The sequence below is a fragment of the Xenopus laevis genome, chromosome 1L (genome assembly GCF_017654675.1).
Source record: "Xenopus laevis strain J_2021 chromosome 1L, Xenopus_laevis_v10.1, whole genome shotgun sequence".
NCBI classification, from domain to species: Eukaryota; Metazoa; Chordata; class Amphibia; order Anura; family Pipidae; genus Xenopus; species Xenopus laevis.
In genome coordinates, this window is record NC_054371.1 from 41,521,083 (window position 1) to 41,540,466 (window position 19,384).

Consider the following 19,384-nt stretch of genomic DNA (forward strand, 5'->3'; position numbering starts at 1 on the left):
GCTTCAGTGGCTGCAACCAAAAAAATTTATATTTTCAGCATTTATATGGCATAATTTTTCTGGCAACTGTGCTTCAGTGGCTGCGTCCAAAAAAACTGGGCAAACAATGTCTACAAGGTCAACGTATGGCGAAAAATGACTATTTTCAGCATTTATATGGCATATTTTTTCTGGCAACTGTGCTTCAGTGGCTGCGTCCAAAAAAACTGGGCAAACAATGCCTACAAGGTCAACGTATGGCAGTTGTTTAAAGAGAACAGTAGATTACTAGCCAGCAAAGCTACCTAAGCTAAAATGTCCCTCAAATCCCTGCAGACTTCTGTCCCTCCAATACAGAGCAGTATCAAGCAGATTACTAGCCAGCAAGCTTACTATCATCTGTCCCTGAAATCACTAACAGCTCTCCCCCTACACTATCTCTTCCAAGCACACACAGGCAGATTTTTCAGATACATTTTTGCCCTTGATCCCCCTCTGGCATGCCACTGTCCAGGTCGTTGCACCCTTTAAACAACTTTAAAATCATTTTTCTGGCCAGAAATGTCTTTTCTAGATGTTAAAGTTCGCCTTCCCATTGAAGTCTATGGGGTTCGCGAACCGTTCGCGAACCGCTCGCATTTTTGCGCAAGTTCGCGAATATGTTCGCGAACTTTTTTCCCGACGTTCGCTACATCCCTACTGGTCATTCCAGGAGTCCATACTCTCTCCCCCTACCAACTGTGCTTACTGTGATACTAGTTTTGAGTATTTTAGAAATAAACATATTACTGTGCTTTAGTTAAAATAGCTGATATAGCTCAAAAAGTTGACTCTAATTGGGCAGTGCATCTATTTGTCCAATGCAAGAAATGACTATACTCTGTGGTTATTCTGGAAGAGATTGTTTCCCCAATTTAGCTCTCCAATGCTTTTAGCTTACAACAAGATTACAGTTGTATAGAAATATTACTAACAAAATAGAAATAATACTAGCAAAATAGAGCCATACCCCAAACAGCAATACACAACACCAGGTGCTGAATATATTTGAGCATGCCCATTGATTAAAAGATTTAGGTATCGGTCGTTAAGTTCCCCTATCTTTAATAGCTCTGCCCTTCCTTATTTCTTAAAAGCAGCAAAAAACTTCATAAACAGTAGATTATCATCAAGTGGTTATGAAAAGCCAAACTAAGGTGGTTGGAGAAGTTATCCACAAAAACAACTAAACAGTATATCTGCAATCTGGTTGACATGGCTCGTCGACACTGAAGTGAAGAACTTAAACTAGACCATGTGACATTTACAGGGGAATATAATTAAAGTTGCAAAGAGCAAAACAATTTGCACCAATAAGACTAAAAATCCACATCTTGCAATGCAATGTTGTTCCTTAAACGGTTATTGCATTGCGAATTTTAACTGCGCATTGCGAATTTTAATTGTGCACTCTTAAGAAGTGCTTGAAGGTGTCATAATCTTTTGGAGCAAACAGAATGACTTTTTCATTAAGAAGTTTTATTTCATTGACTGCGCATTGGCGCAAACTATAAAATTCGCAAACGGTCTTCCACTGTCAGAAGTGGTCGCTAAACAGTTTCCGGGTTTGCAAAAGCTAGATTAAATTTGTTCACGCAAAGGCATAACTTTTCGCATTGCAAATAGTTTTTCCGTTAGTGACTTTTATTACATTCCCCCGATAGATTTAATATACTTTTTTCCAATGGTACACGTTATCCCCTTCTCAGGATGCTTTTCATTATCAAAAGCAAGTTTATTCCATATGCCAAATATATGCAGAAATGTAGATTAATGTTAACCTAATATATACACATTAAGTTAAAAAACATAATGATTGAGTAGTCACCCAACTATAGCTCCATAAGTATCCCAAACTAGCCTTCATCTGGGTGTCAGTCCCAGAGCAGGGGAAGCAGTCAATGTATTTTGGGTGTACCTGTCATAGTTAACTAGGAGCAGTGTATTGTAAGGGGCCGATTCACTAAGCTCGAGTGAAGGATTCGAATGAAAAATACTTCGAATTTCGAAGTATTTTTTGGGTACTTCGACCATCGAATGGGCTACTTCGACCTTCGACTTCGATTCGAACGATTCGAACGAAAAATCGTTCGACTATTCGACCATTCGATAGTCTAAGTACTTTCCCTTTAAAAAAAACTTCGACCCCCTACTTCGGCAGATAAAACCTACCGAAGTCAATGTTAGCCTATGGGGAAGGTCCCCATAGGCTTGCTAAACTTTTTTTGATCGAAGGATTTTCCTTCGATCGTTGGATTAAAATCCTTCGATCGATCGAACGAACGATTTAATCGATCGATCGAACGATATTCGAAGTCGAAGTATTTCAATTCGAGGGTCGAATTTCGAAGTATTTTTTACTTCGAAATTCGACCCTTAGTGAATCTGCCCCCAAGTGTGAGTGAACTAATGCAAACAAGCAATATTTATTTTTTCTGAGATTTCCTGCCACATATTAGAATAATATAGTCCGCACTAGACTGAAACATTTATACAGTGGATAGAGATCCAACAGGAATATAAACCAGAACAAATGAAAACCAAAGGGAATACACCCCCAAATCAACCAAGTTCAGGCTCACATCTTCAGATATTCACAGAAAACCTGTATTGAATAGAAATCATTAGTGATAATGGAATATACTATCGGTTTTAGCCTCTTGATTATCTGTACAGTTCATGGTTAATCATTCTTACCAGTAACACACAGCATGCATAAGGATAAGGCAAGCAATTAACCTTTAAAACATATTTATCAAGTGGACTGTGTACATTTCACTTAGAACCAGCCCATTTCTAACAGAGCAATGGCATCCGTTCGCTCTCCAGCTGTTGCAGGATGACGTTACAACTCCCAGAATTCCCCAGCAGGCTTAGCTAATGAAGTTGTAGTTCTGCAAGAGCAGCTTGGAACCAAAACTTGAGATTTTCATGGTTTTCAAAGCAGATACAATAAGCAGGACCTGGGATTTTCTTGGAGGAGCGTGTAAGTGCAGACACTAATGATCCTTAATTCCTTGGGTCTTTTAGGTTTGTTTTTTTAATGAACAGCGACAATGGAGCTGGAGAGTCTTTAAGGAGCCATTAATCTGTTTACTGTGTAAATACTAGCGTGCCCAGGACAAATCCATTCAGAGTGATTCAGTAGCTTAGAGGCACGTGACCCAATCTAACAATTAAGTGGTTACACCAGTTTGTTTTCTGTTGGGACAGTAATGTTGCTAAATCCTACGCCTCCAATAAAAGCACCGGGACACTTGAGGGAAAAACAATACATTGGCCAAGGGTAATTAGACAGGTAATTGGGGCAAACAAAAAAATGTTTTTTTAGTCATGCCATGAATAATTACTAAAGTATTTATTGCTAAACAATGCTTTGCTTTATCACTTTGCTGCACTCGTTTGCAGAACAGGGATACCCATATTCCGCTAGCCCAGGAAATTGTAGTTCCACAACAGCTGGAGGGCAGAAGCCTTTCACAGCCCTACTTTAATGTAGCTAGCGGATAGATACTGGCCCATTGAGCAGCTGGCCCATAGTGTTATATAAATATAAATGTAACTCAGTCCCACCAGCCATTAGCACAAGGCATAATTCAGTCAGCAGCTGAGAGCGTGCTTGCTATGAGCCCTCTATTATTGATGCACATTCACTAGGGACATTGCACTTAGCAGCAGCAGCAGCAGCTACTTCATGCACATAAATGCACAGACTGACACCCCCTCCCCCTCCTCTGCTGTGGTTTAATCTGAAGTAAAAACAGAGCTAGCATTAAAGAGAAGATGCCCCCCCCCCAGTATGGTTTATGCTTGAGTGAAGGCCCAGATATCATTTGTGTGTGAGATACAGAGACTCAATGATTCATGTGCTCCAGGCATACAAATGAGGCTGCTTTAAGTCATGCATGACATAAAAAAAAAAATAATAATAATAATAATAAACAGTGGGGATGGTGGACTAGGATGTTAGTGATGATGTTTATGGCACCCAACCTATTTATGTAGTAGTTTCCTCTCACTGATACAACATGCTACATGCTTGCAACACTTGGACACCCAGATGCCAAAGATGGTTTATTCCCACCATTGCCTTTACATTGAGCCCACAGAAGTACACAAAACACACTTGTCTCAACATGCACATCATTTCCATGAACCTCTTCATGTTGGCTACGCCTGGAAGTTGGTTCCTTGATCAGAATCCATAACTATCTGATGCTTCACTTATTTTACTGCACTCAGAATGGCAAGTGCTGTTGTAGGCGAACACAAGGGCTACACACCAAGCATGTTTATTTGTGACCCACAAAGCACAGCTCATGAGGGGTGGGGAGGTTGGACACAGATGGGAACAAGCACACACAGACACACACACACACACACACACACAGAGGTTTCACTGTGAGTACTCACAGTTCAGAATAGAGGAAATGGAGATTGCCCATATTGTCTATATAGTTGGCAGGGCTTAACCAAGGCAAGACCAATAACAGAAGAGCCTTCATTTTGAGTGGAGTTGTTGGTATGGCTTCCTCCTCATCAATTCCTTTGCCTGCTGTTTACAACCCCATGCTCCTCGCTCTCAGCACAGCCAAATGTCTCTTTATTTTCCCCCTCTGTCAGATGGATCTTGCCATTTTCACATCAGCAGCAGCACATCATGGAACTGACTGGAATCTCAAACTAAAGCTATTGTACAAAAGTCATTGACCTGTGAAAGGATTGGGATCTCAGATTGGTAGATGTGAGGCTTTAAGAACAATGCAGGATGGATGGCGAGACACTGACTTATGCTGAGAAACAGGCTGAGTGAAGGTAAAGGGACCAGCCTCCTGCACTGCTCAGAGTGGCTCTCCGCAAACAGCTGGTACATTTACATCACTGGGCTTGAGCAGATGGATTGCAAGAGCTTAAACCAGTCATACAGAGGTCTGATTTTCTCATGCTGAGGAACACATATATTCTCATTCAACCAACAATATTACAGAACATAAGAAAAAGAATGATTAACAAAAAAAATCACCATAAACAAAAATAAGTCAATGATGCTCTCAGATGCTTATTAGAAATGGAGGCAAACTATTTCCATTAATAATTTAAAGCAAGAACAGGCTACCTACCCCCCCCTTCTAGGCATGGTGGTAATTTGCCCATCCCTGAACCTATTGTATATCTAAAATAAGTGCACAATATGGATAGCATCAGCAAGCCAAAAGCCTTCCAGTCCCTCGTTCCACATATCCATGTGATTTCAGAAATAAGGCTCCACCCACTCTAATGTGTCACGATATACCTGAATCAGTGAAGGTAAAACACAATTACAGTACATACATCTGAACATCTTCTCATAGGATCTCATTTATATTTCTTTTTTTTCCCCAGCCTGCTGCCCAGCATAAACAAACAATAACTATATCTGTTTTATGATTCTGCTCAAGCTCAATATAGAACAGTACAGCTGTGAGCAGTTCCGCAAGGATTCCCTTTCACGGTTCAGTACCTTGTAACATATCCCAACAAATAAATCCTCAGCTAACACCTCTGCCTGCCTCCCGCCCTCGTGCAAACATGCCAGCTTGCTACACGTCACCATACACTGAGCCATTTTTGTAAGTTTGTTTTTGTCCTTTTACATTATTGGTAAAATAAAACAATGACACTCACAACTGGACTAAAATTTAGATATTTAAAAATTGTATTTCAATCATAAAATATTTTACAAATTAAACTGAAGCACCCGGTGTCATGACAAGTGAGAGATTGTAAGTGACATCGCAACCACGAGGTGACAAAATGCATTTTTTTAAATTAAAGTTTCTGCAAAATTATTGTAAATATGGACCTAATAAAATCCCTTTATCCTTTTTTTATGTATATAGAGCCAACATGTTCCACTGGTCTTTGTGAAAATTGTTCATCATTTGCCTTTGTCCCTACTCAATAAATTACAATCAAAGGTGTTAACAGAATTATATCCTGCTTAAGAGGAGCTTACAGTATTGTTTTACACATATACCTTAAGGTCACTTTTAAGAACCAATAACCTGTATGTATTTTTTTGGAGTGTGTAAGGAAGCACTGCAAAGCTGCCCAGCACAAGTTAGGCATGCAGTGAAAAAAAAAAAATGTATACATATAATTAAAAATAAATTTTCCTTTTAATTGAATAATGGTATGTATAGTCCTGTGTCAAGTGAAGTAATGTAAACCATTTATTCTGAAGGATTATATAGTGTAGTAAAGAAATTGCTCACTCATTAAGTATAGGGTGCTATTTAGGGTGAATCTTTATGATCTCCTTGAAGACACTAAACAGTTTCCTGCAGTAGACAATAATAATTAAAACAAGATTCACAAATAATGCCAATGTAATTCTTGGGTCACAAATGTGTTTAGTCATAACCTTCTGGACACTGTTCAGATACTCACAGAATTACAAGAAAGTGACTGTTATGTCCATGTACTTATAGCCTGGTTTTATAAAGAGGGCCTGACCAAATGTTGGCCCTCAAAAGGAAACCCAAGATGTCTGAAAACCCCATCAATATAGTCAGTTTTTATGTACGCAGTAATGGCAATAAGACAAATTCTCTGCGTACATAAACAGTGTCCTTGCATTTAATTTGATGGATCATCATGTGATTTGGTTTAGATGCAGACAACAATAATGTTTTGGTGTTCTTAGACATGAAAAAGGATGGGACCTGTCTGCCAGTGATCGTTTGTTCCCTGCAGATTTCACTCCCATAAATAAGCCATAACTTATATACAGTATAAGGTCATATTTGGGAAGAAGCCTCAATATGGGTAACTGCACCTTGGCAAACATATGCCTTTTATAACATATGGGGGTAGGTCTCCTCAAATGCTAAAATATATAGTATACAATATAAAGTACAAACCGCACATACCCATAAAGATCATTCTGTTGGAAAGGGGATTTGAGGAATTCTAGACATCTGTTTCCAGCTCCAGGCCACACTCATGCATAACCCTTCTTCTGGGCTAATGAAAATGGGCCCACTGTCCAGACTGTTATGCATGGTAGAGCTTTATACAGTCAAAATAGGTTACTGTACTGGTGCTAAATTTCCCAAAATAAGCCTAGGATGCTGGCACTAATGTGGAAATATCGCTGTTGCCAAAACTTTGTTGGTTCATCTATTGAAGTTTTATTTAAGAGCCCCTGAGGGCTGAAGGTTGGATAGCCCTTCTTTATGTAAACAATGAGGTCCCACCCCACTGCTAAAAAAATCCGGTTCTCATGTATCTTGTATTAGAATGCCATAGCCACCCTCAGGTTCCAGACAGTTTCCAATTGCAGTATTCAATAATTTGAAGCCATATAACATAAGAAAACAAGAAACAGAAAGATAAAATATGAACAACCACAAGTTGTGGTCATGTTGACATGGGTGACATTTTCTATTGGATCTGCTCCTAATCCGTTCAGATGCAGTTAGTCACCGTCGCTGATATTCTGCCAATCAATCTGCAATCTTACAGACCACACCTAAATAAACAGACGTACATAACACACGGACAGCAAAATTTCAGAAAATCCCCATATACCAGCAACCTCACAGAGACAGAAAAAAATACACAGTAAAGTTAGCCAAGTATATTCGTATTTCAGTAACCGGAGACAAACTTCCGTAATCATATCCTACGTCCTATGACATTTTCCATAAGGCTTTCAAAGAAGGGGAATAATCACAACAAACAGAAAGGCTGTTCAGGAGGTGGAATTGTTCCATTTTATAATCTAGAGAATGTAAATGCCTAAAATTAACAACAATACACATCCTTTGTGCTTTGTAAAGTTGAGTGTTTATATCTTAACGCTATCCCTTAAGACGTGCAGCAAACAAAACTTTTTTAGTAGCCAGCTGCAAGAAGCAGCTACAACTGTGTATCATCAGAATTAGTTCTTCCACAGGTAAAGCACTGAAGCTTTTTTTACCCACCAACAACTTATCAAATATTGGCAAAGGCACCAAACAAACCAGTCCTCTCAGTATTCATAAGACAAAGGTAACAATGGGCCAGAGATCTAAATAAGAACGAATATAATTGTATAAGTGAAGCAACTACTAGTATTCACAATAATGAAGCTTAGCTACATGAACACAAATAGAAAGAACACTTAAGGCAAGAACACTAGTGGACCAGCTAAAATATAAAAAGGCAGATATTGGCTGTAGGTCCCATAAATACCCACATAAGAGCAAAATAGAAGAGACTTGTATCTTCACAATACACTTTGAATTATTAGCTAAATGGCTAAACAGTAATGCACAATGTTGGATGCAGCCTCCACGTTAACGAGCATTAAGATCATTTAAAAGCAAATGCAACAAAAGGGGCACATTCCCATAGATTTAAAACATTAAAATAAATTGAAATAGAAAGTATTGCACTCACAATGGTTGATCAGATTAGGCTTATCAGACACAATAGTCACAAAGTGCAAATATATTCATGAAGATGTCAAAGTGACCTCATGTCATCACCTTAATATCAATTGAACGATGACATTTAACTACTTACTGTACCACCGTGCTTGTGTTTCTCAGCACTTCTAAAACATTTTTCTTGCATTTATTAGTGTGAAGTGCCTTTAACAGATACAAATATGCCTATAAAGTTGGAATTCTGTACAGGCCATTCCAGCTGTTGCCATGGCAGAGTTCCCTCTATTAAACACTAATCTTATGTATTAGTTTATTGCTTACTCTTTTCTGTAGGGCACTTTGGATCTTTAAGAAAAATCACAGCTATAAATGCAGTTGGGGTAAATCTGCTAGAATATCATAAGTAAAAAAAGGTTTATCCTTGTGATTTAGTGTAGATTATATTAAAGGCTACAGTGCAGTAAATTGCCATCATTACATTCCCAAACCAAGGGTATTAATATCAATTGGTCCTCCCTTTGTTGCTGTAACAGTCTCTTTTCTCTACTTTGGAGATGGTTGATGAGATTTGCTTCCATTCAGTCACAAGCACATGTTCAGCACTGATATTGGGGACCAGGCCTTGTTTGAATCAGCATTTTTATCATCCCACAGATGTTCAGTTGGGTTGAGATCAGGGCACTGTACAGCCAACCAAGTTTTTACCCTGCCATCTCAGCATCCCATTCTGTATGGAGTTCACTCTATACATGGGGTCATAATTCTGCTGAAATTTGAAAGGGCCTTCCTCAAACTGTTGCCACAAAGTTGGCAGCACAGAATTGTCAAGAATGTCACTGTATTTTGCAGCCTTAAGTTTTTTTTTCAAGAAACCAAGGGCACTAGCCCAAACCATGGAAAACAGCACCAGATCATAATTTGTTTCTCCACCAAACATCTGCATTATGCACAGGTAGTTTTCTCCTGACATTTGCCAAACCCAGACATTTACACCAGAATATTAGATGATCATTTATCACGCCATAGGATTCATTTCCACCAGAGTTCAGTGTTGGTGACCTTTACAGCACTCCAACTGGCACTGAGCATTGTAATTGATGATATTAAGTTTGAGTGTAATCACCCATAAAAATGCCATGTTCTCAACAAACAATTCTTTCACTGACATTGCTTCTGGAGACAATATGGATCTCAGCACTGGGTGTTCCAATTCTGGACTTCAGGAATTCAATATATATGAATATCTATTTTTTTTTACAAGTTGATTTTAACCTAAGTTAATACCTCAGCATGTATACTCAAATCTGGGATCCATCTGAGAAGCAATTTAAGACATAAGTCTATTTTTACTCATTGCAGATCCTTCAAAAAACTTTGTCCTTGGCTGTTTTGAGTGATTAGTAAATGCTGCCTTTTATCTTCATATTAACACAAGTTAACAATTAACATCCATTTTCTTTTGTTTCAACAGATTACAATATTCAAGAGTTCAAATCATATCGGGTTTTTGCCACGGTCACATAATCCTTAGGGTACTGTCAATGATGGATGATTAAATTAAACTAAATTCAATCAAAATGTGAGCAGCTGACTATTATTAACATGTAACATGTATGCCAACATATTCTGAAGCGCTGTACTATAGAAGGTTGTAAATATCAGACATACAAATTCATATACTGTAATAACGGTCTGATACAGTAGTTAAAGGGGGCCCTGCTCAATATACCTTCCATGTTAGTGATTGCTGGACAACTAGTTTCTCTTGAACCTAAATGATCAGAATTTCTTAGCGATTTCCGCTAGGCAGCAAAATCCGGGTTGTAGGATATCAAAACACTACTCAGATCTCTGGTCACAAGCAGCCAATGAAAATCAATTATGGTACCAGAACTGTTGTCCTGTCATCTTCAACATAATCTCCACTTAAAAAACAGCATCAACTTGTCCTAGGGACGACAAAGGAGTCTTACAGGGTGGCTTAATCCATAACCAGGATATTAATTTCTCTGCTATCAACACATTGAAGTTATCATAATATCCTGGTAGTGCAGATTAAGTTTGAATGCAATTAAACAGAGAAAAGATCCAGAACCCAATTAGAAAACAATGCTGCTTTACATGTGAATAATCCCTGCCCTGCAGCAATGTCACTTTAGGATATCAGTGATCATATTACCTTTGATGACCCGTACCCTCCAACGCTTTCTACTCACATATGTGGACCAGGACAAAACTGTGTTGTTAATTTGTTCTACTCATGATACAGAAAGATTCTTCTGATTCAGGGTTTCTCTCCCCTCCTAATTGATATGGCATGTTGCTTTTTGTCTCAGTACAAATAAACGCAGCTGTTTAAGAATCTGAAGTCATGTATTTCATGGTCAGACTATAGACAATAGTTATCAGAACAGCATTCAAAGATGAGTTCTCTTACATCAGATAACAATTCTGTAAGCAGGACAGTGCTGGTATGTTTGGTGAAAGAGATTTGCTTATTAATATTTGAAAAAAGTTACAGACCCAAAAAGGGAGAGGTCTTACCCAAATGTGGACAGGGCATAGTGGATTGCAGGGCTACCTGGACGTAGCTGGGCAAGGCTTAAAATTGTTTAGATAATTTTTGGCCATGAACAGTAATCCTCTATCACCTTATCCAAGAGGCAACTAGTTTTATAGAGTTTAAATATAAAAGTAAGTAGGAAGCAGAGTAAGGTTTCACCTGTTTGATCTAACTCAATAGAGCCTGATTATCTGTTAAATTGATATGTATTTTTATTTTGCTGCAGACCTACATTCAAAATTTCATTTAAATGATGTTTATGTATCTTTGCTTTACTGAAAGCTAAGTGTTTGTATGTTTGATGTACACACCCTTCTATTGTAGAGTGCTGCTGAATATGTTTACAATACATACGTTTCAGTGATATCACTAAGCACCTATTATAATAGTTGACATCACAAACCACAGTTTATAAGGCTATACATGCGTGGAGCCTGTTATGCAGAATGTTCGTGACCTAGAGTTTTCTGCATAACAGATATTTCCAGAATTTGGATCTTCATACCTTAAATCTACTAGAAAATCATGTTAACATTAAATAAACCCAATAGGCTGGTTTTGCCTCCAATAAGGATTAACTATATCTTAGTTTGGATCAGGTACAAGCTACTGTTTTATTATTATTATTATTATTATTATAATAGAGAAAAAGGAAATTACTTTTAAAAAGTTGGATTATTTGGATAAAATGGAGTCTATGGAAGATGACCTTTCCATAATTTGGAGCTTTCTGGAAAACGGCTGGCAAGGTTTCAGCCTACCCGTAACCCAGTGCAACAACAAATCGCTGCAAAATACATGTTTGTATGGGCTACTTAATTGTAAAATTTGTTTACCAGTTAGAAAATGAACTTTATGAAAATACATTCATTATCGAATAATCCTTAAAATTTATACAATCAAAATAATCACAGTCCATATTAAAAAGCACCATGTTAAATGTCAGTATAATCTTTGTATCCAAGAAACCACAGACTATGTATATAAATTATACTTTATCTATTTAGAGAGCCAAGCACTGATAGCTCTAAGCAGGTGCTGTCCAGTGCACAGACTTTGCCAACTGCTATCTAATCCCCATCTTTTCAGCTTGAGCTGCGGTTTAGGAAGGTTTAGTTCTTCCTTTACAGATAATCCTTACAAGTTGTAATTTCTTTCTTAGTTTTTACTTGGAAGTTTGCAACATCTGTGGCTTTATCCTGTGGTAATTTTATTTCCTGCAGATGACACAAATAAATACAAGCTATCCTGCAAGGATGTACGAGCATCATTTTAAACAATTTCTGAGTAGAATTTCATGGTAAAATATTCAGCCAGGTCAACTGGTAATATTGATTGTTCTGTATTATAATGGAGCAACTGTTCCGCTACTTTAGGGCAGAGACACAAGCTGCTATTTTGGGAGATTAGTCGCTCAGCAACAAATCGATTTTTCTTCGGCGACTAATCTCCCCGAACTGCCTTCCCACTGTCTAGAATGTAAATCGCTGGCGGGATGGCACTCGGAACGCGAAGTTGCCTGAAGTGGTCCCACGAGAAAACTTTGGTTTGGGCGACTTCAGAAAGCCGAAGTGATCTGAGTCTCATCCAGCCAGCGATTTATATTCTAGCCGACGGGAAGGCAGTTCGGGGAGATTAGTCGCCCAAAGAAGAAGCGATTTGTTGCTGTGCGACTAATCTCCTGAAATAGCAGCGTGTGTCTCTGTCCTAAAGCTTCTTCAATAGGTTCACGCTGTTATTTATTTGCAGTGTGCAGTCCCTGCCTGACCCCCTACTCAAAAATGCTCACCAATTCAGAATAAAGACAATTGATTCAACAACAAATCAATTATATCATGATAAAACTAGAATAAACACATAGTTATAAATGACTTGGTGAAGAGGGATTTCTCTGGATGCTGAAACATACCTGTTCTGCAAGTGTTCCTCCAGGTCACACCGTTGGACAACATCTGTACAGTATTCCTTTAACGGGCAGATGACCAGAAGTTTATCTAAAAGGTTTTTTACAAGTATGGTGGACTTCTTGCAAGTCTGCAACATGATATGCTTACGATCCACAGGGCAGAAGTCTTCATGGACTAGAAAGTTAGTGAGGCAGAGCGTACAGTAGGTATGGCCACACGGAGTGTCCAATGGTTGTATGAGTGCATACAAGCAGATATTGCACATCAAATCGTCATCCACTTCATCAGTGTATTCATAAGTATGGTTTTCTTCTTCTGAATGCAGTTGACCGCATACGGTACACAGTGGTTGGGAATTGCCATTGTCCAGTTCTTCAATAGCATCTTTTGATTCCATGATGAAGGGTCCAGAGTAAGGAGACGTCAGTCCCTATCTTGATCACACAAACCTGCATAAAGTTAAGACAGACAGCAGAAAACATTAGTGCCTAAATAAATACTGTATATCTTAATAGAAAGACAGGTCACTGTACATACTGTTCTATAAATTAGGATGAATCCACGTTGATGCAAAATAATCCTGTTGGATTTTTTATAGTTGAAGTGTTTTAAGTAGCCTTACAGCATGGTACCCCGCATTAGTAAAATGTCAAAAAGCACCATATCCCAGCTACTTCATATATCATTACCTGTTTAATTGTATAGAAAGAAAGACATATTATCCATATGTGAGAAACAGTATAAGAAGTCACTCATAGAGAGCACAGGATAAGGTTAATGGCCATAAATCACACATTTTGACAAAAAGGTCCAGTGGAGATTTTGGATTTTTGTTAATTTTGTTTTTGTTTATATCTGACTAGAATACAAACCATGTATATAATTGTAAAACTTCACCATAAAGGTAGGAGATTTAAACATATCAAAGTATGAATGCATTTCCTTTAAAGAAGCTGACTTGTGCTAGCAATTGGGGTGTAAAGCGTTTACAGCTCAAATATATAGCATTAGTTATAGTTAGCGACATTTTAGTTACTATTCCACCAATTACTGGAATATTAAGACAACATTCTAGATTAGAATTCTTAAATGTAACAGTTTGTTTTTGTTTGTCCAAATGCATATACAGTATTTAAAAAAAAATTAAGGTGCAAATGTTCACTCAATTCATCAAGAATGTAAGGGGCATATTTATCAAAAGTTGACTTAGAGCTTAATAAATAAAAACTCACCACATTCTATTCATTCCTGTAGGATTTTTAGAACCGTATTTATCAATGGGTGAAAGTAAGAACTCACCATGTAATAAATACTCTTTCAAAAATCCCATAGGAATGAATAGACCGTGGGTGAGTTTTTATTTATTACAACCTAAGCTCACATTTTGATAAATCTGCCCTTAAGTGTTGCCTTTTGCAGGCAGTTTAACTGAATGCCAAATCTATTTATTATTCTATAAAATTCCTTGCACTAAAGTAAATATCCATCGCACCAGATAGACAAGACTATGTATCCATCTTCATGCCAGTCTCAACCTGCCCTCAATACAAAAGCTGAAGTCATTCACTGAGACAAGCCGGGTCTCTTATTTCACAATAGTCAACTACAAGAGGTCCTCTGCACTCAACCCATTATCAATATATTTAAGACAGAGACATTTTGTAAGGCATTTTTTTGTACTAAAAAATGCCTTACCCTTTAAACAACACAGGGATTGTTTGTCCATATATTGCAATATATTTAAGCTGGCCAACTACGTCAAAGTCATCCCATATCTGGCCAGTCCTACGCTTAATTTTCATCTGATTCATTAAGAATTCAATTGCTTAATTATACATATAATGTATAATTAAGCAATTGAATTCTTAATGAATCAGATGAAAATTAAGCGTAATACTGGCCAGATATGGGATGACTTTGACGTAGTTGGCCAGCTTAAATATATTGCAATATATGGACAAACAATCCCTGTGTTGTTTAAAGGGTAAGGCATTTTTTAGTAGCAGTATGCACAAAATGACTATCATACACTTACAAACAACATATTCTTTGGGAAGGTGGAACCATATTATTGCAGATTAATAAAATAAGATAATTTACCCATTATTTACAGCAGTTATGTATCACTATGATGTGTGGTTACAAAAATGTAAAATGCTACATTAAAAATAGCCAAGTTAATGCAGTTTATTTCTTGCCAGGTATAACTGAAAATGCAATGTGCAATTTAGGAACAAGTCTGCAGATTTGTACACAAAATGCAAAGAAAATGTTGTCTTGATATCAGCAATTTTTTTACACTTGCACCTAGTTCTTTAGGTGCAAGTTTGCTATGTCAGTTGACGTAGATTACCCTGGAGCTACAGTAACACAATCTTAGAAGGTAGTAGAAGCTCGAGGGTACCGCTGCATTAATAGGTGCGTTGAGTGTGATTTGGAATAGGAGGTGTGATGAAACCCACAGTGTGTATTATAAGTGCAAGGGGCATGTTGAGATGCAATCACCTTTAATTAATGTTGTATATTTGTCCAATAATGACACCTTAAGCTGTGTGACTGCAACAGCACTAGTGGGTCATACTTATAATTCAAATACTTCTGTGGAATGGGATATTAAAAGTGATACATGCCTAGGAATGACATCTGAAAATCAAAAATACCTCTGCAAACTCTACTTCTGGTAACACCCACTTCCCACCAGGAAGCACGGACATTTTGCAGGGTTATTTCTGCAGTTACCAAAGTGAAAAAATAATTAAGTGCGTGAAGTACTACAGTCTAATTAGCATGTCATAGATCCCCCAGGGCAGATAACATTCCATTAAAGCCAAGTATCCGATCTGTTGGCTGAAGTTTTAGACTTGCCTTAACATGCAGGTTTCTGTCAGGATATAATGTTATTAGCAATATGCTGGAAATTGCCCAAACTTGCATTCCTGCATTCAGTGTAGTTTCACTTGTCATGGGGAGCATCACTGTGATTGTGAAAAGCAAAGCCAGAGCTACAAATCAGTTGAACCCATCCATGATAGTAGAGGGTGCTTGAAGTTATAGTTTAACTGCAGCTGGAGGGCAGATTGTTTTTAATAATAGGCCACTAAGGCTTGATTAGGGAGAATTCAAGATGTTTTATGTGAAATGTTACACCATTGTTGTATCTTGTGAAACCAGACCTTTGTTGTAACTTAAAGGGATACTGTCATGGGAAAAAAATTTTTTTCGTAGGACCGCATCAACTAGCCGATGTGGTCCTTGGAAAAAAAAAATCAAACCTGCCCGATCGATATCAGGCTGATTTTTGGCCTGATATAAATCGGGGAGACCCGTTGGAAGCCCCCACACATGGGCAGATAAGATGCTGAATTGGTCTAAAGGTACAATATCGGAAGCTTTAGCCAGACTGTATATGGCCACCTTATTAAGTTTTCCAAGGCAAAGAGGGATAGACTTTGCTGTATTTTCATAATAATATGTCACTTTACAAGAACCTAGATATATCTAGAAAAAGAAAACTGACAAGCACTAGTTAGAAAAGCATCAACATGAAATAGGAATGTTTAACAATAGCCAAGTTAGGGCCAATAGTAAAATTTATTGTTTTCATTCCAATAGTTTTCCTCTGAAATATTTTCTCTGCAGTAGAACTTCATCAGGTGTATATATAGGCATTATGTCTTCCTCCTTTAAAAGCAAAACACACTCTATTTACATTGCAAGCTATTAAGAGTCTTTTCCATGAGAACTGCATGCGAGTTTCCCTCAGATAAACGTGAGCAGAACCGGTTGGCCTTTTGCAGCAGTGCAACAGCTCATTAAGCTTTCCACAAATGCTCTCCTTCCTGTACTGGGCTCACCACCAATAATATAAAAAGTATTTATTATATCAGCAACCTGGAACTTGATAATGGGTGAGGGGCTCCCCTTGCTATGCTGACCTGTCCATAATCACATTTTGTGCTTACTGAATAAACTCACAGATGGGGAATAGAAAAACCCTCCAGATGTTGTTGACGTTCCTCTCCCACTGCCCCAACACCCTTTGGCTGTCGGTGGGATGCTGGAAAATGTTCCTTAAACATCTGGAGGGCTGCAAGCTGGAGATATATAGAATAAACAAGAAACAACTGATTGGACAGTACACTAAGTTCCGCGGCTGCACTCGCCAGTTATGCCTTAAAGAGATGTTACTGGGGAAGCAAGGGCCTATATGCTGTTCCTCATATGTAAGTGGGCAGCAACTTTGGTTGGTGCAAGCAGCAGTGGCAGAGCAAGTAAACTTACTGCAATATAAAGCCACGTCTATGAATGTGAGTGCTAATCAGCAATTAATTGCATGCTGCAGACTGCACTGACTGCCATGTCGCATGCATCTAAATTGTCTGCTGATTAGCCATGCAAGATCTATATCAGTATGTGCTTGGGGACAAACCTAAGGGCCCGGAGTTAACAAAAGGTTTGCAAATGAAACAGCTCTTACTTAAAGAAGAAATATGTGTCCTGGGAAGTACTTTGAATGTATGCAAACCTACTGTATTTACTACAAATTTATGTATATACATATATAATTTCTTACTAATCTTGATTAAACCTCCATACATCCTTGAAAAATGTAGTGGGATACCCTTCTGCAGAGGAATTCTCAGAGCTTAAAGGGGTGGTTCACCTTTATTTTAACTTTTAGTATGTTATAAAATGGCTTATTCTAAGCAACTTTTCAATTGCCTTCATTTTGTCCTTTTTCATCGTTTTTGAATTATTTGCCTTCATCTTCTGACTCTTACCAGCTTTCAAATAGGGGTCACTGACCTCATCTAAAAACAAATGTCTTTAAGGCTACAAATATATTGCTACTTTTTATTACTCATCTGACTATTCAGGCCTCTCCTATTTACAGTCCAGTCTTTTATTCAAATCAGTGTATGGTTGCTAGGGTAACTTGAACCATAGCAACCAGATTGCTGACATTGCAAACTGGAGAGCTGCTGAATAAAACGCTAAATAACTCAAAAACCAAAAATAATAAAAAATAAAAAACAATTGCAAATAGTCTCAGATAATCAATCTCTACATCATACTCAAAGTTAATTTCAAGGTGAACAACCCCTTTAACAACAACTTTGGGAGTTAAACTACAGCTTGCACGTGTATGGGGTAATGCAACAAAAGTTGTAATGTTTGCCCCATAATCTAGTAACCTATCCAAACCAATTAGCAGGAAGCATTTACTGGTAACCCGTCTGAAAGCAATCAGCTGGTTGGTAGCTATGGGCTAGCAGACCCAGAGCAAATGTTATGCTTTTTATTATATTACCCTATTAGAGTTTTAACCATTTAGACAAAAAACAACTTTCCAACTTACGGAGCTTTTAGAGTGTGAACTCCCGTGGCAACTTTTTTAATGACCAACTTTATGTACAACACTTTAGATGAAGTTTGTCCTTATGATAGAATATAATAACAATCATGTTTATAAAGTGACATTCATTTAGGTGCAGCTTTGAAAATGATATTTGTTGCCTCAATTTGTCCCCCGAGTGTCAGAGAATTGCACAAATGGTAAAAAAAAAACATTCCTGTTTTTTATATTACTGCGCTGACACAGGTACCTGGTTTGACACACAAGCAAGAGCCTGAAAGTTAAATCGAATAGCCCAGTATTTGTATTGCAGCTCAACGCGAGCTCCAGACTGGTATGAACAAGCAGTGTGACATTGTGTCCTGCTGAATCAGCTCCACCTAACAAAGTAAATCAGGACAGGGGAGAACAAATCACACACTTACCTTAGTTCCATGGGCAGGAATGGGCACAGGGTCCAGACATGGTTATGATTATATTTGCCTGCAGAGCTAGAGAGAGCAGTGGGTGTTTATTCCAGTAACAAGGTAGATCACAAGACAATCCTTCCTGTAATTGAGTTAGTTGATTGTTCAACACAAAGCTTTTGGTGACATCACAAACCACACCCACCCCAGCAAGCCCAGCACACACCTACAACCTGCATCACACTGACTTTACCTGTACGCTGAGTGATCAGCTCCCAGGAATGCACCAATGGCAACTCATACACCTTGTCAGCCCTGTTTTGGCTGTTTACCAGTTTCCAGGGCTATAATCTTCTATCCATTAGAACCTGTTTCTCTTTTAGGGTCATTCAAATTATTATCCCATATAGCAGGGTAACCACTTTATTTGTATGAGCTGCTGTACATGATCAGATGTACAATAGTCTATAATTACCAACTTCCTTATTCCCAAGGTCATTCCTGTTTTTAACACTGTGGTCCGGAAATCTTGTCCCCTAAAAACGGCCCACATTTCTAAATTGGACTTGCTGAATGCCAATATGTTCATATATTTATAGAGAATAATGTCCAGTGTCTGCTCCAGCTACAATAGAATATTTAATATCTATGCAGAATTGGATATGGTATGCCACCCTTTAGAGCAAGTTTCTTGAGTCACACTGACCCAGCGACAAAGG

The 19,384-nt window shown here is 38.1% G+C and overlaps 1 protein-coding gene across 4 annotated transcripts in view; it reads right to left on the reverse strand.

Moving 5' to 3' along the window:
• lnx1.L (ligand of numb-protein X 1 L homeolog) overlaps nt 1-18,887 on the reverse strand; it is a 107,753-nt gene extending 88,866 nt beyond the window's left edge. The window contains exons 1-2 of one of the 4 annotated variants that reach the window (XM_018229937.2): nt 18,684-18,887; nt 12,905-13,351 (exon numbers count right to left, since the gene is read on the reverse strand). In XM_018229937.2, the coding sequence (XP_018085426.1) occupies nt 12,905-13,299 (395 nt within the window). In that variant the 5' untranslated portion in view covers nt 13,300-13,351; nt 18,684-18,887. Of the gene's footprint in view, nt 1-4,431; nt 4,991-12,904; nt 13,352-13,439; nt 13,575-18,683 lie in introns of those variants that run through there. The other 3 variants (XM_018229920.2, XM_018229927.2, XM_018229946.2) reach the window with 3 other exon arrangements.
• Nucleotides 18,888-19,384: the final 497 nt, after the last annotated feature.